The sequence below is a fragment of the Copadichromis virginalis genome, linkage group LG16 (assembly GCF_057382275.1).
Source record: "Copadichromis virginalis isolate Kocher_CV1m ecotype Utaka linkage group LG16, C_Virginalis_male_GT1.1, whole genome shotgun sequence".
In the NCBI taxonomy this organism is placed as follows: domain Eukaryota; kingdom Metazoa; phylum Chordata; class Actinopteri; order Cichliformes; family Cichlidae; genus Copadichromis; species Copadichromis virginalis.
Genome location: NC_140633.1, coordinates 20,328,224 through 20,355,790, shown reverse-complemented (window position 1 = coordinate 20,355,790; position 27,567 = coordinate 20,328,224). Strand labels below are relative to the sequence as shown.

Genomic DNA, 27,567 nt, shown 5'->3' with positions numbered 1-27,567 from the left:
CCGTTTGTTTTTCTTGTTCTGCAAACAAGCCGCACAGTCAGCATCACCTACAGCTGTGTTGACAGCTTGTTACCTGGATCATAAAATACTTTATGCTGCAGGGAAGAATAAAAGCTGATACCCCAAACCTCAAGACATCAGTAACATTAGTTTATCACCTCTATAAATGTGAAATGTTCAATGTGTTTCTTCCTTAAAGAAAAAGTTCTTGTTTGAGCCCCAGATTTGGGCCTAAGGTGAAAGAACCTCTTGGTCTTCTTTCCAAAATGAGCTAAATCTGCACTCGTCTCTATCAGGCAGCCAGGAGTAATCTTTGGCTCTGATTTCACTTAATACATGTCAAACTTCTGTTTCACTCTTGTTTTTAATCACTTGTAAATTATTGCCAAGTTAAGTCCCATTGAGTTACGCTCTGAACTGGAAATTATTATTCATGTACTTATTTCATCACATGTGGATTACTGTAATTGTATTTTTACTTGTCTAAGCAAAAATGTCCTTGGAACATCTGCAGGTTTTTCAGACCACTGCTGCGAGGCTTCTCACTACATATTCCAAGTTCTCATGTCACACCATTGCTCTGCCAGCTACACTGGCTTCCCATTGATCAGAATCTGCTTTTCACTTTTAGAGCTCTTCACAGACCAGCACCTGTCCACCTTTACACCCCATACCTGCCCAGCAGGGATGCATGGAGGTAAAAGGAGGCCCCCCAGAACACTCTGCTTCTGAGCTTGAGATCTGTGGACTCTGTGGTCTCATCTTTTTAGACTTGAGGTGGGTTAATTTTTTATGTTGATTTTGTTGTTAAGCGCTTTGTGATGTTTATCTCAAAAGGTGCTATAGAATGAATCACTTTGACGAGTCACAGGGATTGCTTGTCCAAACACTGGTTCACTTTTAAGTGATTTCCACAGGAAACTGGGTTTGGACCAACAGAGCAGCTGTTCAGTAGAACTGTATGACACAGGTTTGACCCAAGAGCAGCTGCTCTGTACACCCACAACAGCTGTCAGTATCTGTCAGCAGGTGCCGTCTGTTGCTGAAGTCAAACACTTAGTCTAAATTTTCCATCCAAACCCAAGTGCAGATATATTTGAGATACCATTTGGCTTTATTTTTTCCAGGTTTTGTAAAACATATTTTTGGGGAGAAGATCCACAGCTTTCTTCCCCCGCCCCCCTTTCTTCTTCTTCTTTATCAACAAGAAAATTAAAGCATCCGTGTTTTACTTTATGTCTGTATTCACATGCGTAACTGCCGGAGCAGCACATCAACATTTCTCAGCTGTGCTACAGTTTCAAAAACGTCAAACGTTAACACTGATCAAAGCTCACCTTCTCCTAACAAAATAATATTGCACTTAAACTTTCACACCAGCCACCACTTTTCCTCACACTTATATTTTGACGTCCTTGCCTTTACATTCACACAAATATAGTTTATCCTCATACAGACACATCAGTAAGAAAGTCTTCTTAAAAAACACAAGGGGCTAGAAATTACACTAATTTTCAAAAGGAAGTTTTTCTACACTATACTTGTACAAATCTCGGGTATTTTTCAAGTGCTATACAGCAAGAAGAAATAGTGTTTATTTTAAAATAAAATTCCAGCTGGCTACTGCTCGTCCTCGTTTTCCTGGCCTGAGCCTTCGGAGCGATCGCCTTCTACTCGATCTGCAAAGAGGAAGAGGCAAATATTAAAGAGAGGCTGAGATTGGTCTAACAAAAACAGCGTGCTACATGCGTGCGTGTGTGTGTGTGTGTGTGTGTGTACCTGATCTGATGTGGTTGAGGGAGGCCAACATTCGAAGCATGAAAGAGGCCGGGACTGTGATCGTGTTTCTCGTTTCCTCCAACATCAGCTCATTCCGAGTGATGACCTTGACGAGAAGAGAAGAAGAAAGGTTTTACGGTGGGTTTGGTTTTTTTTTTTCTTTTCTTTTCTGTGGGTTGACTCTACCTCCTCAGCGAGGACTCTGTTGAAAGACGGCGATGCTTCCAGTGGCGACCAAATCTTGATATCATAATCTATCCCTGAAGAAGCCAGAACTGAAACAAAGCAGGAAATGAGAGCAATGTCAACAAGTGAAGAAACATCGTCCGGGTTCAGGCGGGACATCCGCGGGACTCACTGGGGTCGTAAGGGTGCGGCTGCAGGCAGTTGACCACGTGGTTGTCGGCTTCAAGTAGCATGAGGTGCTCTGCGGTGTGTCTGTCCCAAATGAAGATGTGGCCGCAGTCTGAACCACTCATCACAAAGTTGTTGCCCCAGAAACACGACTCCTTTATCTACACACAGGTAAAAGGGAACATTGAGTATTTTGGAAACTGTACTCTTCAAATTTCACAGTCTGACAACAGTTAAAACACTGATATCAGAGCCAATGGATTAATATGAGTTCAGACTAATACAACACGCGTGGCCCGAGGTATACCATTGTCCTGGAGTTGCGGTGGCCTTTGTAGACCATTTTGACTGAAGGTCTCCTGATATTCTGAGTCTCGCTCTCCTCCATCTCCCTCCTTTCTTTCCTCCTGCGGAACAGCTCCTGAATACGAGCTGCTGCTGATTGTCTAAGAAAAACAAAACAAAGAAGAAAGAAACCCCAGACTCATACACGTGCCTGAAAGCAAACAAACCCATGCTGTCAGTGCTGCCTCAAGTCTCATGCTTCAGACCCAAGCTACACGGATATTTTTTTTTTAAACCATTAACAAGATTGTAACAAACAAGCTCCAAGCGAGAAAGCAGCCACTTGCAAGCGAAAGCACCTGCCTGATCCATCATAACCGACTCAAGCCAATAAAAGTTTGTTCTTCTCAACCTTAGAGTGACTTCAACCAGATATACACTGTAACAGTATTGTACACAAAGCTAAATCCAGAAATGTTTTAATGATACAATTTTCATAATTTTGACCAGACAAGCCACCAGAATAGATCTGAAAAATAAAAGAGAGAGAGGGGGCAAGAAAGACATAAAGCAAGTGTAGCCTTTCAACTTTAATTTGAGGAAGGTAATGGGTTAGCATTTATGGAATTATGCACACTGCCTAATTTTGGGGTTGTCAACTAAATAATTCACTCAATTGGCATAGAAAAAATATGTTATTACTACTTGAATTTAACAAATAAATAAATAGTCTAGAGGGGATTCCATTCTTGGCATTTGCATTTGGAAGCTGTTGCAGTAAAACCATAACACGGGCTCAAAGAAGCTCTAAATGAAAGGAAAACAGGCCACCATTAGGCTGTGACACTACGAGTGGCCTAATAAACAGCCTGGATGATTACAGGATGAAGAACTCCACCACCAGAACGTCTGGTCGAGTGAAGAACTCTCAGCCACATGCAGTAAAGATCACGTCTTCATGGTCTCCTTCACGTATCCAGTAGTCATGGAACACGACTGCAGAGACAGCAACTGGCTTCCTCCATCAATCCCAGCTCTCAGACGCTCTCCCATCTCTTCTTCTGCCTCCTTGCAAAATTGTTTTGCAAGGAAGACCACGTTACATAACCACACAATCTCATTTCATTATTAATTTCTTCACTACAGACAGAAGCTCTTCTGGAACTAGTGGCTTGCGTCAGGTAGGGGGTGTAACAGGGAGGTGATGGGTAAATGATAAATGGACTGATTCTTATGTAGCGTTTTTCTACTCTCCTGGAAGTACTCAAAGCGCTTTTTACAACATGCCTCATTCACCCATTCACACCCACTCATACAAGGACTTCCCTTCTGTACTTAAGTGCAATCTAAGCATTCACACACAGATGGACGCATCGGAGAGCAACTTGGGCCGCATGCCCAAGGATACTTGGCATGCAGACTGGGGAAGCCAAAGATCGAACCAACCTTCCAGTCAGTAGCTGATCTGCGCTACCACCTGAGCCACAGCCACCCCACATGGGGAGGTCTGCACAGAGGTAGCAAGGTAGTCGGGCATTAATAGTCTGCATACATCCAAATCTCCTAGTAGAGAAAGGAAGTTCTTAGTGAATCGACAGTCAGAGGCTGTCAGTCAGCTCGACAGCTTTGTGCTCATAATCAGGATGAGCCACCAGGGGGAGGAAATCTACTTTGATCAAGTTTCCAAAGGTAAAGAGTTGAATATTCTGCAAAAGGCACCATAAAGGTCGAATTAAATCAAATATGTTTTATCTTTAAAAAAATAATTTGCGGACAGGTTATTTAGTTACATGTTCAACTACATTTGAGTCCTAAAACGGTTAAATAATTTTTTTCAATCCCCTCAAATTAAAGCCAAAAGTGCTCATGAGCTGCCACTTTCATTTCAAATCTACTGAGATGGCATACAGCGTGAAATTTATGAAAATGCCACTTTTGTTTAAACCTTTGACCTCGCTGTGTGTAAATGTGTCCGTTTTATATTCGTTTGGCTCCTTTCTGCAAGGATTTCATGCATGACACTCATTTCTTCTCCATCTGTTCTACACAAAATGCAGCTGTGATGCTTCTGTTCACACCATTTGTGGAGTCAGTACTCACATGCACGGCACTCTACAGTCAGCTGTGTGTGTTATTAGTGGACTGTGAGAGAAACCGTCAAACCAAGACAAAAGAAAAGAAGTTATCCGATTACTGCACATCACGTTGTGCTCTTAATTTTAAATGCTCCGCAGCATGTCACACTCCTGATGCATTAGATGCGTTCACTTTCCAATGCAAACAGATTACCTGATCATCCTATCTCCTACTGCAGATCCTCTGGAATTAAATCTATATTTGTAGTAAAACAGTCAACAGCAAAGCATCACAAATTCTAAAATCGGCACACCCACCCCCTTTTTAACTGAACTAAGGAATGCGAAATGATCACCTGCATTCAAACAGAGTTTTTCTTACTTGTAGTAAGAAACATTATGCTCTCAAACACACCTCTGCCCCTGTCCTCTGAACCTTGAGGGGGGGATAAGAATAGGATCATCATCACTGTCATCAGAGTCCTGGTTGCCGCGTGCGGGCTGACTCTGGCCCTCCACGCCCTCCTGCCCCTCCTCTGTAGAGGGCTCTGCTCGCCGACAGCCCCCTGACCTCTCCTCTGTACCTTCCGGCTGACTCCTCTCCTGCGGCGAAGACGCCATGCTGTCTCCCTCAGAGGAGCCCTCTGCTGGAACCTGAGCTGCTGAGCTGCTGGGGGCACTGGAGCAGGAGGCATCACATGCTGGTTCTACGGAGGAAGCCAGCAAACTCATATCATCGCAATCAGGATTGGAATACAGAAAGCCATTCATTGTGTCATGTTTATTGTTCTAGATCAGACAATGTTTGAGATCGAGGCGTTTTCATGATGCTGTAGGAGACGACTCACCCTGCTCTGATACCGAGCTCTCTGTCGACAGACTCTCTCTGCTCTGTACAGCTGCAGCTTCTGATGTTTTGGGGCCTCCACTGCCCATCGAACTGGACGTGCTGCTGCTCCTGTAGTGGAAGAACAAGAGTTACCATCAGTCCTTTTGGGGTGTTTTTTCCTGAAAATTACTCATATTTATCTGGGGAAAAAAAAAAATAAATAAATATGGGAAGACACAAGTATCATGCAGTTGCCCCGACTATAAGAAGGTAACTCCTATTGAGTTACCTGAATTTGAATGGAATGAGTGAAGTTGCACTGGAGACCTTTGCTTTTCATTCTGTCTGTAAACAAGACAGCTCGAAAAGTTCTGAATGAATTCTGATAAAACTCTGTCAGGGTGTAAGGTGGGTTCATGTTAACTCTCCATTAAAGTTTGGCTTACATCCACCAACGTCTTCACTGTCAACTTATTGATTTATTTGTCAAAAAAATTGACAAAAAGCCTGATAACTTAAAAACTATGACTCTCACAAGCGTGGTGTGTGTTGTCAACACATACAAACGTATACAAAGCACCGTATGAAGATTTAAATGATCATGTCAACCTTATTTATCTGAAGGTCAACATGAGCCAAATTAAATTTTATTGTCATTTATTGTATTGACATACAGGTATACAGAGGAGGAGATATGAGCATTATAAATATGAGATTATAAAGTTAATCCAAGTATAATGTCACATTCAACCTAAAAAGCTGACACCCACTGGCCATCACTCACCACTCATCAGTGAAGTCCAGTTTGATAGTGCTGGTGGTGGTTCCCTCTGAGCTGTAGTGCAGGCTGAGGACAGGCTCTGCTGCACTGGGTCGACTGGTGGAAGTAGAGGTGGAGATGGATGGGATGCTGCTGGCTGGTGCAGCAGCAGATTCATCAGCAGGTGAAGCTGTAGCTTCGGCTGCTACTGAGAGAGGAAGAAGAATACACACAGGCAAAACAAGCAAGGGGGGCTTACTGAGACGCACTGGCTGTACAGACTAAAACTCTGATCAAAAGTAACTCTTCCTGTCGTTTGCAGTGTGCAGTTGGTCATTTAAAAACACACCACAAATATGCAACTCTGTGTTGCATCCATTCCCTCTGATAAACAACATTAAACAGAAATGGGAACATGCAGCAAACGTTAGACAAAACCACAAAGGACACGTCGTAAAAGACACGTATTGACAGACAGCCACAACAGCAAGACACAAGACGCACACAAACACACACATGTCAAAGGCCCTAAAGGGTCATTACACCCGTTAGCTGCTAGCTACACTGAAGAAAAGGAACAGGTTTCCAGGGAAGATGAAAATTTGAGCTGGAGGACAAAGAGGGACTTGTTGCTAAGATGCTACATGCTATATCTCTGTCAGTATGCACTGTAAATAATCACAGATGTAGTGCTTCATATATAAAGCTATACAGTACACACAAAGTAGCTTGATATTATACTGTTGGTGTTGTATATAAAAAGTATTATAAATACCTCTGGACTCAGACCTTTGTCCTAGAGTAGTTAGAAAAGTTATTTATTAGTAGTAACTGATTGGCTGCCCCTAGCAACCAGAAGGAGGTGGGTGGAGCTTGGGAGTGTGCCGATGGAGGATGATGTCGGCGATCGTGAGCAGTGATAGCTCCAATCAAAGCAATCATTTTCTGTAATTTCCCCAGTGATCCATTAACTTATCATTATTATGAGAGTCATATTAAAGTGAATGTGCCTCGCTCCATTTTCCCAGTTGCATCTGCACACATAAACATCTGCAGCACAGGCGTGTCTGGGCATGCACATAGGCTTATGCCTGGCTTCTTAGAAGTCAAGTAAGTGTGTAAGTGTAATAGTTACACTGATCCACCATCACGAAATGAGACAAAAAGATTTTTCTGACCCCCTTTTTTTTGGCACATTGTGCATTATGTGGTGCGCAGTGAGGATTTTATCAACCATCAGCGATACCAAAAGGGGACTTTACTACTGTGCAAGTTGTTGAACCCTAGAGCACTGATCACAGGTATACCTGCATATTCTAAAGCCTAGAATTACTAAGATAGCTCAATATCCAAATCTCTGATCATGCTTAAGATGAGCATCATCCACTTTTAATTATCCTCTTTAAATTACAACAAAGTAAAACGTTTAAATTAAACTGAATATGACATTATTTTCAAATTAAACAAAGCTGTGTAGATGGTCCACTCTGATCAAGAGAAATCAAGAGTGAACCATTGGGGCTTTTCAGGGTTCTTGTGAAGTGTTTATGTAACAACATATGTGCCTTAGAAAGACCATTGTTTTGCTTTGGCACTATACAAATAAAACTGAACAGTTAAAGATGAAGCCACATTAAATCTGACTACCAATGCTAATCACTGCAAAGGAGAAATGTCAGACGTAGTAGGGCATTTTAGAAAAAGCTAAATATTGCACAGATGGTTCAGCAGAGAGCACTGAAATGTATATGTCTGAGTAGTGCTTTTCTTTGTCATCCATTTGAATTTTGGAGATATTGTTTATTACATTACTCAAAGCTCTAACTTCTTAAACAATTGTATTAAATCCTTTGGCCAGAGCAACAGTAACAGTCAGACACATCCACATCTGGACAGTAGAATATTGAACAGTAAAGCAGTGGATACAGAGAAAACAAAAACATGAAATCGATGGAGGACAAACAGTGGAGTGAGACAGGATGAGGGAAAGTGGTTAAGACAGAAGGTGGAGAAGACAAAGCGAGTGGCAGGGTGAGGGTCAGGGAATGGGGTTGGGGAAGGGAAAGACGCACCCTGCTGTTCATCAAGAGTCATGGATCCCAGCTGTTTGTTTACCACAGACGAGGGGGAATCTGGAACACAAATGAGACCAACTAAACATTGAACAAAGAGGTCAAACGTGAGGGCTCACACGGGTTAAAAACTTCTAAATCATGTTTAAAATAAATGAATAAATAAATAAATCCAAGGCCAAGCAGAAAGAGCTTTCACATCAGCCAAAAATAAAAAAGCTCCTTCATCTGATAACAGCTGTGATCGGTTTACAGAGTGTTGGGGAAGCTCAGTGAGAATCAGCGATTAGTAAGTCTGAACGGAAACAAGAACATGATTTTCATGCATGCTTTTTACAGATGTGCAAAGAAATGTTTTATATCTGCTGTGTTATGTAGAACCTGGAAATCCCAACCATCAAGAAGTGCTTACTTGGGCTTGCCACAACAAAACAACAACAACAACAACAAAAGAAAAAAAACCCAATAACATCTGTTTGGCTGCTGGCTACACAACACACTTCTCCAAGATATCTGTGACCAACTAAAGCCAATTAAGTGAGAAGAAGCAATTTAAATATTGTGTCTACTGAACTGCACAATGACGTGTTCAATAAAAGCTTTCATAACAGATGCCTCATTATGTAAAGCCAGTTTTGTTGTGTGTTTAAAAATCGGTTTATATCTTTAATATTAAAGTTGTACCTACATTTTTAGAGAAAAAAGCTGAAAGTGAGAGAAGCTCTTCGGGTTAACTAAATGCTGTCACATTAAAACTGAAGCAGAACAAACTTAAAAAATAACTTATTAATAAACATATATTACATAATCATTATTTGATTCGAGGGTTTTACTTTATTGCTTTGCGCTCGTGCACAGACAAAAAAAAAAAAAAAAAATCTGTTGAAATGTTACAAATTGTTGCAAATAGGAAAACCGAGCAATAGTTTTGCGGTCTTTCCGAAGCTCCTTCAGAGTCAGTCTGTGGATTCCAAAGTGGATGCTTTTTTGCTTATTTTCACTCCAGCATTTCAAAAAATAATTATTATTATTATTATTTTTTTTTTTTTTTGTTTCAAGCATTTTAGTTCAACTCAAGCAAGTAAAATCACTTATGTCTGTTTATTTTTTCTGTTTGTCCACCGGCTTTTGAGTATCGAGACACATTTACAAAACGGGCAACACTAACTGATGGAAATAACCTTAATTTTAACATCAGCAGTAATGTGACCTATCCAATGACATTGAAGAAAACAAACAAAACAAAAAAAAAGGCAAGTTATATCATCAAACATGGTTGAACAACCATGAGGCCAAAGCAAAGCTTCATACCGTCTGGTGCCACTCCGGCAGGAGAGTTTGCAGGTGAAAACTCAAGCAACAAGTGGAAAGATGGAGTGAGAGCATTAGTGAGTTAAGGGCTGAGCAAACAGTGGAGAGGCGACACACTGGACTCTGGAGTTTAGAGGAAGTAAGGGGTGAATAATAAGAGAGCGGGGAAGATCAGTGTGTGGTTAGTGGTCAGTAACAGCAAGACTGGGTCTTTCTGGAGCCTCTCTACAACAGACATGGCTGTCTTTGCTTAAAAGGCGGGGACGGGTTAATGGCAGGGGAGCAGCCCTTATGGAGGGATTGCTGCAGGGTTGATGAGCTCGGAGGGGTGGGTAACCTGTACAGGGTTGGTTCTCAGGAGCAGCAGCGGCAGAGGTAGCAGCTCTTTGCGACTGTCTCTCAGGGGCTGCAGAGGAAGAAGAAGGTGAAGAAGAAGAAGGAGAAGGGGCCGCTCGCCGACCCCGTCCAGGTGGGTCAGCCAGCCGGAGCAACCTCTGCAAACGCCTACACACTAAACTTATGGGCAGCCGATGAGGACCATACTCTGACAAAGGGGCAGAGGAAGAGAGGAAGAGTGGATGCACGATTAGAAGACTGACGGAGGATGTGAGGAGAAGATTCGGCACAGAGAATCGGGCAAAAATGAAATAAACAAGCAGGAGGAGGAGGACAACAGGATGCTGAAGGAAAATAAAGTGAAGTGAGGCTGCTGCTTGAGTGGAGTGGCTCCAATGAACACACACCCACACATACACACACGCGGACACACACTCATACACCGAGCAGTTAACCCTCCTCATTGGACTGAAGGCTTACATGTGAACAGCGAGTGCGAGTGCGGTCCTGGTTTCTTACCTGAGAGTGCGGGCTCAGAGGTGGGCGTGGCCGTCGGGGTCCCAGTTGTGTCACCCTGACTCCGCTGCTCTGAGTCGGGGGACGACGTGAGAGGGGAGGAAGAAGTGGCCGAGGTCTCCACTGATGATGAGCTGGAAGGAGGAGGTGCTGTGACTGTTGATGATGACCCTGAGGAGGAAGAGGAGGTGGATTTAGGCATGGGCGCAGTGGTGGCCGCTGCGGGACTGGCAGGTACCTCTGGGGAGTCCGTCCCCACAGGCCTCTCGGGGGCGCTGGACTCCTGACTAGAGTCGCCTGTTGCGGCAGCTGGAGCATTCAACGTCCCCTCGGGACGAAGAGCTGTACCTGAAGACAAAAAATAAATAAATCAAGCAATGATTTTAGATTTTGGCTAGTTTACGGTTTATTATCACAGAAAGATTCTTAACAGTCAGTCTTACTGAAGTTACTCCGGCCCGTTTGAAGGCCGGAGTATTGAAGCCTCACCTCGGGGCCGCGTTTGAGGTCGGGTTCCTCTGCTACTCTGGGCTTCACTGGCCTCCTCAAACCACCGGGACAGCATGTCCGACATCCTCTGCATCAGAGACACGTTCGGACTCTGCTCTCCTGGAACAAAAAAAAAAAAAAAAAGGGAAAACGTCTTTAGATCCTGTCAAGCTTTTCATTTTGACACAGTCCATATTTATAGAAATGACAAAAAAAAAAATTGGAGTATTTGTACTCAAAAGAAACTGCTTATCATAACTGATCATATGCAAGCAGAGGCTCATTAAGACCTGCACAAGGATGACTCATTACACAAATTATTAATTTAATATATGAGAATTTAGGGAAAATTTATCCCCAAAAAATGACAAACAAGAAATCCAACTAGAAAAGAAAAAAACCCAACTTGTGAACAAAGTAAAGCACTCTGAAACAGTCATCACCTGAAACCCGAAGATGAGTTTTTCCTCCATTTGACTGATTTTTTTTAAATTTTATTTCTGAACAAAATAAACCACAGTAACAAAATAGATTAAACAACTTAAACTACGTTCATCTATGGTGGAAAAAACCCTGCAGCAGGAGACCGCTCCAAGTCATTTGCCTCAAAGTGAGGTTTCTACTCTCTCTGACCCAAGCAAACTTTGATACACTATAAAGAAGTTCAGCTTTTTACACACATTTTCACCTGAATATGTGAAATATAAGCTGTTACTCTTGCCCCAGAGCTTTTTTTTTACCATTTTTCAACCCAACCATTATTTTAGTTGGATGTTTGTTCACTCTTATTGCTATTGTGTCTAGTTTGGGCCACTCTGCATCAACTATATCAACTTTAAAGGAAACACTTTAAATCAGGTTTACATACTCTGAGCTCCAGTTCAGTTTAAAGGGTAAACTTGATGGATGCATCAAGAGAACTGAAGCTCAGGAAGAACAGCAGGACATCCAGAGGTCAGGTTGGATCTACGAGATAGTGAACCCTAAAAAATCAGATGTATTATCAGTGGGAGTGTCTGCGCCAGAGAGAAAGCACTGCATCAAAGAGAAAAAGTGCTGCATGAAAGAGCCCGTTACCAGGTGAATGTAGCTTGTGCTGAAAGTGCTCTGAGTGTTCATTAAGATGGGAGCTGGGATTTAAATGCATTTACCACAGATCACTGCACTGTTGGTTCTCTTTTTATTGGTCATGTTCATAAGTTGCAGAGTTGGTGATGAGACAGTTTTATGGCCTGATTTCTTCTTCGTCTAAGATTACAAAATCAATATGGGGAAAATATATTGCTAAAAATGAAGGAAACGCTTGACCAACTTTAACTTTTTGGTGTGATTTTGAACCCAGTCCTCAAAGAGTTGATGATTTTTACCACTGAATGGCAGTCAAGATTTCAAACTTGAGGATTTCGTTCCTAAGAGATCCAATGTGTGATGCAAGTGTTCCCTTAATGTTTTGAGCAGTATATAAAAATATATTTTGCAGGTTGGAGTCTTCTCAGAGTTTGTCAGAGGTCGGGCCTGTCATACGAGACCGTCGCTGTAGACGAGCAGGAGCACATACTGTGATCTTACCATCTCTCTCCCTCTCGCTCTCAGGGCGAGCTCGGGGTCCAGTGTCAGACCAGTCACCTCGTAGACGGAGGCGCTTCACTGGAGGCTGCCTCAGCTGTGGAAACACACACACATTCACAGAGATTAGCAGTTTGTCAGTCAAGGCATGGTCAAAAATAGCTGCGCTGCCAAAGCAAAACACTACTCGTCTCTATCAGTGTCCTCTTTAAAGTGTTCCCCCCACCCCACCCCCTCCTCCTGGCAGCATGACTGAGGTTGCCTGCCACTTTCCAGTCCCCCTGGCTGCAACAGGCTGAGAGCCAGAAATAGGAAAAAGAGGTTCTTAGAGCAGGGACTATCCACCGCTTCAGTCAGGAAATGTGTGGACAGGTGGTGAAAAGGAGCAGAAGCTGAAAGACAGTTGAATAAATCAGATAAAAGGATTAAACAAACAAGGTCGCAGGTAGAGGAAAACAGAGGGGGTAAGGAACACTGCTCCTCGCCTGCCCCAAAATCAGCCTGAACTATTTTGGTGGTTTGAGGAACGCTGCCTGCGTCGCTCGCTGTATTTGGAAAGGAATGCGTGTGGTGGTTGCATCTAGACACAGCTGAACTCGCCATGGCACCGTGACCCAGCACATTCGGACACACGTGAAGACCACCACCGAGCGTAAACACGCAGTTTCCTTGATTGTTCAGTTGTTTGAATCTCAAAACTAACAAAGGAAATATAACTAAGAGCCAAACAGATCAGGCAGTAATTCATGACGCTGTTTCCATCCTCAGTGCGTTTCTTCCTTCTTTGTATTGGGTTTGTTTTTCTCAGGGTCATTTGCTCACCTCCCTGCACTGCATCAGCCACCACAGATTTAGCACTGATGTCTGCAGGGCCCAGAGGAGCAACAACAAGGTCAGTCCTGTTTACAACAATCGGTCCTATTCGCCCCCAAAAATCAGCCGCATGGACACCTCCGCTCAGCCAGACGTGATTATGTTTATTTTCTATAGAGTCAAAAGGCCGTTAGCACTCTTAACAGGAGACATAACATGTGAGGCCTCCATTAACCTTCTCTGTACATGTAACTTGAGATCTACACTCCAGTAGTCAGTCAGCTGATCAACAAGAAAAGACAGAGACTCTTGATTGTTTTGGGTATTTTACCCATTTTTTAAAAAGTGGTAAATATTTTTGGATTTTGCCTTAGACTGACAGATAAGGCAGATTTTTATTTTGTAGATCAATTATTACACACTTGGAATAATGGAAAACTGTCTAAATGACAGCACAGTGTCTGAACCGATATAAACCTTTAAAAGACACAGTTTGGGAGAAAAGAATGACAGAAGAAAAGTTCCCATTGGGATCTCACCTCCTCTCTCCTCTCCTCCGACGGGCCCTTGAGCTCTCGAGCCTGGTCATCTTTGGGATTGAACAGGTAAATGTAATCGGAGGAGTAGCTGACCAGCACCTCCTGACCGTCCTCGCTGTAGCAGAGAGAGGTCACTCTGCACGACTTGTTGGCCAGGTGAGCGGGAACAAACCGAACACACATGCCCGTGGTTCCCCGGCCCATGTAATTACCTAAAAAAAATGAGAGAGTGTGTGCAACTTAGCCAATGAGTCGGTGAACAAGATTCTTAATTATATTTGTGGATTTGGTCCAGACGATTCGGTGGGTTTGATATAAATGATATGTCAAAAGCAATTGAATGTGTTGAATGGAAATGTCTATTTACTGTGCTGAAAAACAGTTTGGTTTAGTTCAACATTTTTGACCTGGGTCAGAACAATCTAGTCTTCACCACTGGCTTTACTGCACACCAACTCTGAGGTTTCAGGCTGTTTGTTTTTGCGATACTTGGCAGCGTTGCTGTCTTTCACTACTCCTCTATAGAATCCATAGCCACTGCCTTTAGAGCCGAGGAAAGGGTTACTGATGTGATTAGATACACATCCTGTCAGTCAGTTGGAATTTGGGTCAGATTTTAATCCTTTCCCTTTCGTTCAAGCCACACAACTTACCTACTTGAGAATCAAACTCACGTGTTTTAAAAGGAATTCTAAAAACATCATTTTAAAACTCTGTTACAAAACAAGAGCTGGCGTGCTGAGCTTTACTGCCCATTAGTCACTGGAGGAGTGAATATAATCAAGATGAAAGGTTTACCATGCCATCCCCGTGTCTAGAAGTACCCAAGTCTATTGGGCAACACGAACAGCCAAATTAATAGACTGGACTTCTGCCTGAGGTGAAAAAAATCAAAGTCCTGTCTGCGCTAGCAGGGGATTGGATATCAATCCAGTAACTGTTTGTTTTTTTAAATGAGATCAACAAAGGCCAAAGGAAAACAACTTCATATCCTTAACCTTGTTGTAGAACGCACCTTAAAAACCTGGTTCCAGTTTGGAAAACCTGTTTGCATCAATCAGCTATGCTTCGTTTCTCCTGTGGTGAACAGTTGTCTTTTCTCGTTGTCTCAAACTGACGTTGTTTTCAAACTTGCCACAAAAATGGTCTGTATTTATTTATTCACTTTCTTAAGGATGTGTTTGTGTTCTAAGGAACACTCGTTATTTCAGGCATTACACAAAAGTTATAACAGTCCAAATGACAGTTTTACAGATGCTCATAAATATGAATTTTTCTTATTAAAACATTTTACTCTCCCATATTTGCTGGCCAATAATATTATTAGCGATATACTAGATTTAGACCCCGGCACAAAGAGCAACACATCTAAAATGTACAGTAGGATCCAGAGTAATAATCCACCCTCATTATCTAAACACTGAACTCCTGGTGGAAGTGTAGCAACACTGCCGAGAAATGGCCCGAAGACTTATTCAATAATTAATCAGACAAATCTCCATCTTTTAATAACTGGATCTATCGACCTGGTCACTATGATAACGAAGCTACTGCTGGTCTTGTTAGTGTATGTAATTGTGGTATACTCAAACTTATTGTTGAGTTAAGGAGAAATGTCCATACTTTTTTCGTCATACACATGTACTGTGTTTATCCCATTAATATCCACATCGATTTATTAAATCAGTGTTATTCTTTTTCTTTCTCCATTATATTTGTAATCTCAGTGGGATAAGCGATAGGGAGAATTTAAGTGTTTTGTTTAGCTTTGTTTAGAAAAACTATGAATAAAGTTTAATAAAAAAACAACTTGTTGGCATGCCTCACACCCTACTATTTAAACAGTCTGTTTAAAAGTCTCTGAATAAAAAAACTGACTTGCATTCTGTGTAGGAACAACGCTCCATAAATACCTTTTATAAGCAGTTGTCAGAAGGATTTAAAACACACAGGAAGAAGTAAAAATACTCGTGAAAGTATCTAAAAATAGAAATGTCCAACAAGAGACGAGGCACAGCAGGCTGGGACCAAAAACTCAAAGGGAGATCCTCCCCCCGCTGCCTTCATGTAAACGAGAAACTGGTTGAACATTCAAAGCAAAAACGGACATTGCAAGTTTAGTTTCTCCACCACAACAGGCTGCGTTACCTACACATTAACACGAGGATAACGAATTTGTGACGTGTAGAGTGGCTAAGTCCACTGTGCAGGGCTGCTTACCCGTCGCTCTTGTGCCCAGCATGCGTCTGTCGTAGATTCGTACTGAGCTGTCGGAGCAGCCCACGGCCAGGTAGTACGGCACCAGCGGAGAAATTGATATGGAGGTCGCTGCTCTTCTGCAGTTTATCAGGATGTCCTGAAATGAAAGAGCGCAATGAGGTCTGGAAGTCACTTCTGCTCAGTAATGGCAGATATCACTGATTGAGAATAAATTTTTTTTTAAAAATGATGTAAACTAATGTAAAACTGATGCCTGCAATAAATCCTGTGTTGATTCAACTGTAATCATTTTGAGAGGTACAGTTTTAGAAGCTCAAGAGGTGTTTCTGTTGCTTTATGAGACTTTATGAAACCACATTAACATCACTGGTCAGACTAAAGATATTTGATGTCAAATCCCAAACTGCTGTATCACTCTGAAGTAGTTGCACCTAATAAAGTGGAGCAACTGCACTACCAGGTCTGACTACTGCAGGCTGATGATGGGGAGGCAGAGGGGCTGGTGACAGCAGCTGGTAAAACTCTTCTGACAGTTTTAGGGTAACAGGTTCTCATCTGGAGCACGAAATACAAGATGCAGCAACATAATCTAGGAGGACACGGTTTCTCTCTCACACACACACTCATCTATCAACTGAAGCACGCTGGTTTAAAGCCAAAGAAACCGCTTCCTAGAGGAGAGACCAAAAGCTGTTTGTGAAGAAAGCAGTGAAGTAAGAAAGGGAGGGGGGGGGGGGTCCATTATCAGTCCTGCATGAATACAAAGTCCAGTAAGCCATTTTTGAAAGAGAAAAAAAAAAAAAAAAAAAAAAGATATCCACAAACTCTTATACACTAAACACTGTGAAAAACTCAAGGTCAGGTTCCTTAAATGGGCTATATAAAGATTATTTATATAGCTCAATGAAAACAACAGTACAATATAAACTTATATAGCCCCAGGAAAAGCTACACTAAAAAGCAGAAAAAAATAAACATTTAAAAAAAAAAATGTCACACTGGAGCTAAAACCCAAAGAGAATAAATTCATTTTTAATAAAGACTGTATCAACTAAGCTGTGCAGACACAGAGAGGGAGATTAATCCATAGATCTGATAGTGTTGCTGCAAAAGCTCGATCACCTCTCTGTTTTAATCTGGTTTTAAGGGCACCTGCCAGGGTTTCACAACAAAAAGATGGTTCTTCAATCGATCCCTCCCCAAAGCTACAAACACATTGATCCTGACCCTGACTGGTGATGAATCACAGACAGAAAAAAGACAAACATCACAGATGTCACCCGTACATCTTTGCAGTCTTCTTTAGTGCAGCTAGTTTTCATGCGAAGGTCGAACCATCGCACCGTGCCGTCCTCCCCGCAGGACAGGAACGTGTAGGGGTCGTTCGGTACCGTCATAATCTGAAGAAACAAAGCGAAGCTTAGAAGACAGGAGGGTAACGAGTAAGAGAGAAACCCTTTTCATCAGCTTCTGTGAATCAGCACCTCATAAGCGGTTCCATAATGGCAGGTGAACTGACACTGTCTGTTGTACTCGGGACTCTTCTCAGTGTGGGTGTAGTAGATGATGCCGTCTCCAGAGCAGGAGATAATTTCCTGATCGTTGGTGTGGGGCATGAACTTCGCACTGAAGATGTTTGCCCGATGACCTGAACGTATTGACTTCTTGACCTGAAGCAGAGAAGAAGAAATGTATGATGACAGCTGCATCAGTGTGGATGCTCGACCAGAGGCAGCAAATCAGCAGATGAAAGAGTATAAAATGTTGACATCCTGGGGGATTTTTGCACACATTTACATAATTTTAGACACTAATGTGTTCATTTGTAGTATTTAGAGTTGCTGGTAAGTGGTCTCTGGGAGCAATGCCATGCTTTTTCTGACTGTTTCCAATCTTTGTCTAAACCCAAGCTGAAGTCAGATCCCTAAGTATTTGGACAGATACCATTTTTGCTGTTTTGTTTCTGCACACTGCCACAGCGGAAGTTCAAATAAATAAAGATGTGACTGAATTCAAGGTGTTTAACAAAATTATTGCATTTAGCAATTACAGCCATTTTTTATATGCAATTGGCAGCTGTTTGTAGCTTTTTATTTTATTGCACAGCAAAGAGGCCCAGCATGAACTACACAAAGACAAGAAGGCATACTGGGATTATTTAGCGGTTAGCCACAAAATGCGACTCTGCTGCTAGGTTTGGCGTTTGACATTTTGTTTTGTTTTTTTTCCTTTTCCCTCATATGACATCATTTGAAAGTCAAAGTATGTCAAAGAAAGAGAAACTAAGGGAACCACAGAAACTTCTCTTACCACTGTTGTAATAACAAAGATGAAAACACTCTCAAGACTCTCATAGATTGTTAGACACTTATGTAATTTTAATGTTTAAGAGTTAGAGTTTTATGATGAATACAGACTCAAACTGGAGACTCGGCTTAATTTAGATCAGGGGTGGGCAATTCCAGGCCCCGAGGGCCGGTGTCCTGCAGGTTTTAGATCTCACCTTGGGGTCAACACACCTGAATCACATGATTAGTTCATTACCAGGCCTCTGGAGAACTTCAAGACATGTTGAGGAGCTAATTTAGCCATTTAAATAAGCTGTGTTGGTTCAAGGACACATCTAAAACCTGCAGGGACACCGGCCCTCCGGGCCTGGAATTGTCCACCCCTGATTTAGATTAACCTAACTAGACAACTACACAGACCAGGAGATCTCCTACCTCTATATTAGATAACAGTCACATTAAAAAAAAAAAAAAAAAACCATACAAATTCCTGCTCAGCATCCCAGTTTTAAAGACTAGCACCACCCTCCAATTCACCACATTTCTGTTTCAGAAAAATGTGGGCAGATAAAAAAGGTTCAGAATAATGTGGGATATTTTTGTCCCAGCGAAACAAACCTTCAGTGGGTGGACATCCCTCACAAAAACAGTTGTGGAACATCCATCCATTAAATAATTCCTTTAGTTTAGTATCTCAACTGTGCTCTGCCAATTTAAGCTTTTTGTCCTGTTTTATGGCTAATTGACCATTTATGCAAAGAATAACAGTTAAAAATGATCAGTTTGGTGTTCATCCATTCATCCAACCTTTTTGTTGTAAGGGTTGGTGATGACCAGGAAGGTATCGTCCGACCCTGACAGGATGTATTCGCCCGTGTCGTTCCACGATATAGTGTTGACCTGAGGAGAGATCAGAGAGAGCGCTTACATGGTGTTTACACTGACAAACGCAAGTTAAATTCCGACATCCATTCATTACAGCTTCATAAACGTGACGACTTGTTGAATTTCTTCATTTTATGTAATACGAGATTGATGTAAAACAAATAGTTAAAAAATAAATAAGTAACTCAGTCCAGCCCCAAAATGTGGACACGTGAGAGAGGATTCTGCATGACGAATGTGAATTACTATCAGAGAAGCGAATAACAAGAAATGGCATGTCCCTGCACACAATTACATTTATATTATTGTCTTTTCTGTGCTTGTTAAGCATCAGCAACAAAGAAAATCCCTGAATGCCTTTGCTTCAAATCAGTAAGAAAATATGGATGCCATCGTCCAATTCAAATTAGGTTCATTAACAGTTCGATCAACTGAAATAACCACCAACATAAGGCTAGAGAATGAGTTAGCTGTGGATCTAAGGAACAGCAAAAGAAGAGTGATGCATCAGGTCAGTGTTTGCTGTCACTCTGTGGATCAATATTTCATTAACACCTGCAGCCTCCGTCAGCGCCTCATCGTGTCAGACTGCCTCTGCTGAGACATTACACTGCGTGTATTCCTACATGCAGACCTCACGTCTGAATCAGGTTTTTAACATGTTTGACTCGGTTTCTGAGACGCTGCACATCATCTATAGTTAGATTTGAGGTGGAGTGTAGGTGAGGCCCCTCCTCACCTAATGAAAGATTAACAGATGGTGACAGATGAGGCAGGAAATGGTGTTATTTATTTATTGTGATGGCATTTTTAAACACAGGCTAGGGTTAGCATCTCGTGTAATGTGGTACAGTGCAGAGTCAGAACAGGTCAGGTATCTCACGGTGTCCACTGAAAAACTTCTGTAACTCCAAGCTTAAAATTTCTATAATAAAAAGTAATCAAAGTATTCACAATAATTCATATTCACTAATATTATTCTTCTGATGCTAAAATCTGCTAAATTGACACATTTTAGGTGGTGCAAATAGAAAGTCTTTATCTGATTAATAACTTAAAGTGGACCTGTTACACTTATTGTTTTCTGTCACATATACATTGTTAAAAAGGTGGATGTTCATATTGGCCATGGCCAAAGCCTTAAATAGTGAGGTCAGCGTATATACAAGTAATCCCTATGAGCTTACAGCTGGGGTTTCAGGCTGCTCTGAATGCTGCGTTTCAGACTGTTTTTTCCACTCTTGGATGCTTTAATGTCAGGATGTCTGATATCCCTCATAGACTGACAATGAGCACAACAGCCCCTGCTTGTTCAAGTCATCTGTTTATAAGAAACAGTCAATCAGTAAAGGAGCTAAAACGGCTCATTTCAGAACATGGCTGAAGGCCAAGTATAGCTAAATAAAGATTATTTTGAAATGAATCATACAAGTCTTGTAGAGTCCAAGACAAAAACAAAACATACACCGTGTTAATACAGAAGCTCTTAGCTACTTAACTAAACGCAAACTAACATATTCAGAAAATGCAATAATAATATCTCAATCATTGTGGCTAAGAGCTGCACTTTAATGCAGCTCTCCTGAGACCTGCATGCATGCAATGCTTGTTGTGGTGTCTTGGACAGGCTGATGTCCTGCCCTGTAGTGTGACAGGACGTGTGACTGTTATGTCAGCTTCAGGTTTCTCAGAGGAATTAACCACCTGACCTGATCTGATCTGTTCAAGGCTCCACCAGCAAGCTGAGAAAAAGTGACGTGGCGTGTTTGGCAGGGAGAGGACTTCAACCAATAAACACGAAGAGACGGATAAAAATGTGGGGCACTTACGCAGCCATCGTGTACGTTCAGTGTTGCTTCGAGTTTAAGCCTCTGGACAAATTCTCTTCTACCTGTGAAAACAGAAACATGTAGATTTGAGAAGGCTGTCAGGCTTTAAACTTTCATTTGAATCGCATTTATCTACCAGTCTTCACTTAAGTGCAACAGGAATAAAATGTCACGTTAAACAGTGGCTCTGTAGCTTGTGTTCCATTATTCATGCAGTGGAAGCCTTGTTTGCACCAACAGGAAGAAACGAGGCGAGTACAAACAAAACCGCTCTGCAATAAGACTCGAAATGCAGGAACAGTGGTTCCATAGTTCACAATGTCAACCCTTAATATTTTATCTTATTTTTGTGAACATCTTTCTATTGTGACCTCAGGGCAAACACACACACACACACACACACACACACCTAAGATTTCCCAGGTGTTTGATTAATTTAGCAACAAAATGACATTTAACTGGACGAGAAATCAATTCAAATAGCAGATATTAAAACACAGTTTTGGAGTAAGCAATTTAAACCTTGACATGATATTTATTGGTAGTCCAACACAAAGAACAGAGACGTAAGTGACCCGGAGGCATTTGAAAGGTTTTACAGGAGGGGAGGTAAAGAGGACACAGTAAAACAAAAAGAGATCAAAGAGTCAAACACACAAAGGGGAAGGAAACTGAAGTAATTACCTGATTAGCAAATCACAGGAAGATTCAGGCCTCTGGATAAGTAGCAACAGGATGTGTGTTCTTCAAAGCATGTGCTATTCTAACAAACAGCTTCAGGGTCAGGGTCTCACTTTCTAAAGTCATCAGTTTTGCAGTTTTTTCATTCAGTTACAATCACCGCATGATGAACAGCAATATGGTCGTCCTGATGGATAAGTTATAAAATTCTGTTTTTCTGATCATCTGCGTGCAAGCACAGCTGGATTTCTCACTATCTAAGGCATGTCGTCAACAAAAAGATAAGAAATCCAGATAAGGTGGTTATATTTGGCAGTCTCCTGGATCCAATAACATTTATCACACTGTGCACAGAAAGCTGGTATGCATCACAAGCATCTCCATCAACAGGTTCAGGCCGATAAGCGCACACCCTGAATGAGCCACACATGTCAAACTACTTCTATTAAAAGTCACACACACGGAAGAAGGAAAGACGTTCAAGGGTGCCGTTGAAACGTTTAAAAATTGGCTCAACCTCTAATGGTGGAACCGGGTTTCCACTAATAAACTTCAAGACAATCACAGAGGAAATCCACAATAACGGTGGTAAGATCAACTCAAAGACAATCAACAACAATACATCCAAGGATTTGAGTGAAAATGGGAAAATACCCGTGACAAGGCAAAAAGCCGTTCATTTATTATGAGCCCAATTTCCGTTAGTTTATCTGCTGTTCCCAACTTCCCCTCTATGAGTTTCACAACTTCGTCACTCTCATTTTTTTTTGACAAACACCAACATGGCTCACCATGTAGTAGGGCCTACAGGAAGTCTACCTGCAAGGAGTCCGTTAAAAGCATCTGCATGTTTGAATCAAACTCGGTAATCACATCTAGGAGAAGGTGAGAGTCCAGACTAAAAGAAAATGTTACTGGGAGGCCTGGAAGGAAACCAGCACAATCAGGACAATCCTGAAAGGAAGAAATAACCAACCTGTGCCTCAGATAAAAAAGGAAGAGACGCTTCGGATAAACCTGAATAACATGTTTGATATTAACAACGCTGACGCGGTTGTTTTAAGATCACACACACATCGTGAATTCCTTAACATCCAATGTGAGCCAGGGCGGTGTGTTTCACTGTCAATGTCAGCAAAGGACTACCAGAGAAAGCAAGACATTCCTTCATCATTGCAAACTGTCACTTAAAGGGTGAAGCCTGACAGGGAAAAGCAAACTGTGCCAAAGCTAATGTCCTCATCCAGCAGCAGCAATCAGGCCACTGATCATTATTATAGCAGTACTGCACAAATGATGAGCAGAAACGGCAGCATCTGCTACAAGACGCTGAGCAGCAATGTCTTCACATCCCTGATGGGGTGAGTGCACAGGCTCCCATAAGAACTGATCATACTTTATGGACTCTTCTTTGTCAGTCAGTGTGGTTGGACCAACTACTAGTCACCTCAAAAACTAAAACCCCATGTAACAGTAGTCAATAAACTTCTTTGTGCTAATATTTTTCTTTTATAAAGGTGAACTATTTTAATCCAGAAGAATTTGCTGTCACAATTAAGCATTTATTGTATTAAATAAAAACATTATTCCAGTGTGAAAACAGCCTTTAAGGGAAGAAAAACAGAAATATTTAATTTTAAAATAAAGTAGCTGCTTTCCTTATGTTTTCCTTTATATTTTTAACTACTTTAGTAATAATGAAATGACTCAGTGAGCTGTTGCAAAAGTCTGGTGGCTTATATACTAACAAGAGCCTTAACTTGCTTCAACAGGTGTTATGAATGTTGCAGAAATAGTCTGGGAGTGATTCACTTCAAAAGCTTCTCTGATATCACCAATCGCAAGCACAGTCACGTCACCTATAAATGGATTAATAATGAGTAATGTACTAAGTACAGTCATGCCTAAATCTGCAACAATACTCAGATTCGCTATCAGTTCACAGAATCAAATGCAAGACTTTTTACATTCTGTTTAAAAATGTTCACACACAAAAAACAGTGCAATCAAACTTGTCTCTGCTTTTTTTCAGAAAAATTGGTCTAAGTGGCTTCATCGAGCCTGGACCGCCAGCTTCCACTGAAGTTTTATAAAGGTTTTATAAGAGCACCTCCAAACCTGAGGCCTTGGTTGTCAGTTAGAAAAAGCTGGATTGCCCACTTGTTGGACCAAGTGGACGAGTCCAAGTATTTGGGGTTTGTTTACGAGTGAGGGAAGGAGGGAGCAGGAGACTGGCAGATGGACTGGACCAGAATCGTACCAATCTGCCTCTCTGTGTAAAGAGAGCCGAGCGTGAAAGCAACGCTGCTGATTTATCGGTCGATCAACATCCCAAACCTCACCTTTAGCCATGAGCTGAGGCTAGCGACCAAAAGAATGAGATTGCTGATGCAATTGGAGGAAATGAGCTTACTTTGCAGGGTGGCTGGACCCTCCCTCAGAGCTGAATGAGGCACTCGTCATTAAGGAGAGACTCACAATGGAGCTGCTACTCCTCCACATTAAAAGGAGGCAGTTGAGATAGTGTAGGCATCTGACTGGGATGCCTCCTGGCACCTCTTAGTTGAGGTGTTTCTGCCTCCAACTGGGAGGAGGACCCAGGGAAGACCAAGTACACACTGGAGAGATTATATCTCTGCCTGAACAACCTCACTTTTTGAATGCCTCAGTATCCCCCCCTCAGGTGGCTAGGGAGAGGGATGGCTGCTGCCCTCATGAACCAGACTCAGAGAAGTCATGAAGCAGACTCAGACTCGAAAAAGAGTGGTTGGCTTTTAAAATGCACTAAGTCTGCCTGTTATTTGTTTTCTTTATCATTTATTTGTAATTTCTTTTTTTAAACGATTTTGTTCTTCTACCTATACAGCTTTTGTCAACAATTGTTGATCTTAAATTTTCTTATAAATAAAATGACTTAGCATGATGTAACTTAAGATGAGTAAAAATAGTAATTCCTAGTTATATGAATCATCTCTTAGGCGTTTCCTATCACAGTTCTAGGAAAACCCTACAATATAGAAGACTTTAAACCTCACGGGACGTTTCTCAGTTTCAGCTGAATATAAACCCCCAACTTGTTCCCCTCTAACGCTTCTTCTAAGCTAAATTTATCCTCCGGGAGCTGTGACCCACACATCACAGCATGTATCCTCTACACGACAACAGCTCTGACTATCTCTCAGACATGCTAAATACAGGACTGACTAAACCTCTGAGGCACCTGCCCCACCTCTATGGGCTTATAAAGCCGTGAGGTACAGACTTTCTGACAGTTTTATCTCTCCGAGTGCACCACGGGCAACATCCTCTGTTCTCCTGCACTGTGCTCTCACAACCAACACTCGAAAATAACTATATCTGCACTTTAAAAAAAAAAAAAAAGAAAAGAAAAAAGAGACCTACCTTTACACATTCAAATTATGACTGAATAATTTATCAATATAGCAACTTTCAGCAACCAGGACTTTAAAATTTCTATTTTTTTAAAGTCTTTTCCAGAGGACTTTAAAAAAAATAAACAGACTGAAATATATGATAGAAAAATATCTTCCCCCCCAAGTTTAAATGCATTTAATGCAGCAGCAAAGAGGAAAGCCTTAAAATTCAATGATTACATTTCCTAGCAGATCAGTGATGAGCAGAACCAGAATGCTGTTTCTGCCTGCAGGAACCAAGGATGTAAGAAATAATCAACGCAGTGCAGCGCTGCGACACATTTTATTGACTGAAATTATGCAGTCCTATTACTTTTACTTACAATTGCATTAAAACCTTAATAAGTTGCTGCATTTCATTCAGTGTGAGATATTTTCGCCTTCACCATTTCCAGAGAGATAGAGATATATATATATATATATATATATATACACACACACACACACACACACACACACACGTGTATGTGTGTATGGATATGATGCTACAACGCACAAAGGACGTAGTATTACTGATAAATGCTCACGTAATGTAAAAAGCATCAGTGCTCGAAAGTTGTAAATATAGGCAATTTGGATTGTTACCTAGATGTAATATTATTATTATCATAGCATCTTTACTAGCTGGACTTATTTTCCTTGAGTTCCTTTCTTTTGTACAATTTAACCTTTCTGAGCCATTTTCCTTTGTCAAATGTAAACTCTGGTTATGTGGCGTGTTAAATGTTTTGACTGCTGTAACATGGGAATTTCTTGGCTGTAACGATGAATAAAAATATCATTATTATTATTATTATTATTATCATCATTATGTCATCTTAGCTCATTTATTTTGATAGTCAAACAATTGCAAACTAAACCATTTTAATTTCCTCTTCTAATCCTTCCCGGCCCTGCTGGTTGTGCTACTTTCAGCACCTTGTGGCCTTTTCACGCAGCAGTAATGACACATCGGTTTCTGTGAGTGTCTTGAAAAGAAAGCCTGATGCTGTCAGCACTTTCTACTGTAAACAGACTCCTGCCAAACTCAGAGCGCTTTTATTTTTAATGCACCAGCCTCTCATAAATGCATTACATGATTGAACCCTGCTTTTATTGCATTATTTGTGCCATTACAGGGATATACTTCAGACTACTATATATGGGGGTGCCTTCTACAGATGATTGCACAATCCTGCGATTGCACTGAAATGAGATCTACACTGCATTTCCTTTGAAAAAGTAACATTATGTCTGTATGATGTGATGAACAGGCCCGCACTGCTACAAATTAAGCACAAGTCTGAACCTCGTCTTTGTACTGTTTTAGCTCCTTCACTATAAATAAAAGGTGCAGGCTGTGTTTACACTGTGTAGGTTGGGGGGACGGGGGAGCGCGGATAGCGGCAGCTGTCTGTTATTAAGCAGGTAGTGTCTTGGACTGGGACACAGTCTTCCTGTCACTTCTTGTGATTCTGCAGCACACACACAGTCTGCAGATGCACACTGCTCCTACACGTTTCTTCATACATGTCAGCGTTAGCAGTAAAGAGGCATTGCTTTGTTCTTACCTAAATAGTTGGTCCTGATGGCGTTAGGCTCGCTGTATCCAATTAGGCGTTTGTTTACATCCCAAACGAGGTTGCCAGTGCAGGACATTGTGACCATATGTGGTTCTGAATTGACAATAACATTGAAACAGAGCTAACCCTTCCCCTTTTTTGATGTCGCCTTTTATCTCCCGTCGCCTCGGAGCAGTCCCTGCCCGTTGGGACGCCGTTGACGTTAGCTGGAGGAGACACTCAGTGTCCGCATTGCTGGAAGGGAAAGAGTCGCTCCTGTCCGGTCTCCGCTGTTCCCCCCCCTCCCCACTGAGCTGAAGCCCGACTGTGTTCCTGTTCTCCGTGCTGCTGCTAACTATCTGTCCTGTTAGCCTAGCCTGGTTTATTTCTTCAAGCGGTCAGCTGTGTCCAAATAACGCGAGAAACTGCGTGGTTGGCCACAGAGGGGAGGTGCGCTCGATTTTAGCGCCTTGAAAGCTGACGGTGCGGGTGCATCCAGTTTTTATTAGTATTTCTGTCAGTGGCCAAGTTAGCTACAGGCTTGTCTCTTATTCAGTTATTACCGGTGGCTATGAATTGAATAAATGTCTTAACGATTTTTAAAAACAGTATTGACATAAGTGACATTTTGTATATGTATGTATAAAGGGGTGTATTACGGTGGCCCGGAGAGGCCAAACGGACTGCAACTTCAGAAAACACTTGCAAAAAGAAAAATGCTGCAAAAAGAAAACCGCTGCAAAACGAAAAAAAACGCTGCAAAAAGAAAAACGCTGCAAAAAAAAAAAAAAAAACGCTGCAAAAGCACACACAACACAACGGAAATAGGAAAAAAGACAACGGAAATGTTTCTGGGGAGACAATAACCGAACGGTCCAGTTGCACGAACCAAAACATGTATGTATGGCTGTATCCCAATTCAGGGACTGTTTCCCAATTCAGGGTCTGCAGCCTTAAAGTACGCA

The 27,567-nt window shown here is 41.7% G+C and overlaps 2 protein-coding genes across 13 annotated transcripts in view; one reads left to right on the top strand and one right to left on the bottom strand.

The window, feature by feature from the left end:
• gpr161b (G protein-coupled receptor 161b) overlaps positions 1–24,860 on the top strand; it is a 34,821-nt gene extending 9,961 nt beyond the window's left edge. For 2 of the 4 annotated variants that reach the window (XM_085433679.1, XM_085433674.1), the window contains one exon: positions 632–1,472. In XM_085433679.1, coding sequence (XP_085289805.1) covers positions 632–732 — 101 coding nt within the window. In that variant the 3' untranslated portion in view covers positions 733–1,472. Of the gene's footprint in view, positions 1–631; positions 1,473–8,532; positions 9,198–23,659 lie in introns of those variants that run through there. The other 2 variants (XM_085433676.1, XM_085433675.1) reach the window with 2 other exon arrangements.
• Positions 1,092–26,993, bottom strand: dcaf6 (ddb1 and cul4 associated factor 6). Of its 9 annotated transcripts, none has more exons than XM_085433662.1 (21): positions 26,612–26,987; positions 20,947–21,008; positions 19,040–19,132; positions 17,429–17,614; positions 17,231–17,344; positions 15,945–16,080; positions 13,725–13,936; positions 12,376–12,469; positions 10,807–10,926; positions 10,321–10,665; positions 9,803–10,009; positions 8,155–8,214; positions 6,107–6,290; positions 5,342–5,451; positions 4,909–5,200; positions 4,708–4,749; positions 2,441–2,579; positions 2,138–2,294; positions 1,966–2,054; positions 1,780–1,885; positions 1,092–1,679 (listed from the first exon to the last, which is right to left on the bottom strand). In XM_085433662.1, the coding sequence occupies exons 1-21, from the start codon at positions 26,706–26,708 to the stop codon at positions 1,621–1,623; spliced, it is 2,904 nt and encodes a 967-aa protein (XP_085289788.1). In that variant the 5' UTR covers positions 26,709–26,987; the 3' UTR covers positions 1,092–1,620. The 9 variants fall into 9 exon arrangements, with proteins under 9 accessions (XP_085289788.1, XP_085289792.1, XP_085289790.1 ...); XM_085433666.1 differs by having other exon boundaries at positions 4,708–4,737; XM_085433664.1 differs by having other exon boundaries at positions 6,107–6,287.
• Between the last annotated feature and the right edge of the window lie 574 nt (positions 26,994–27,567).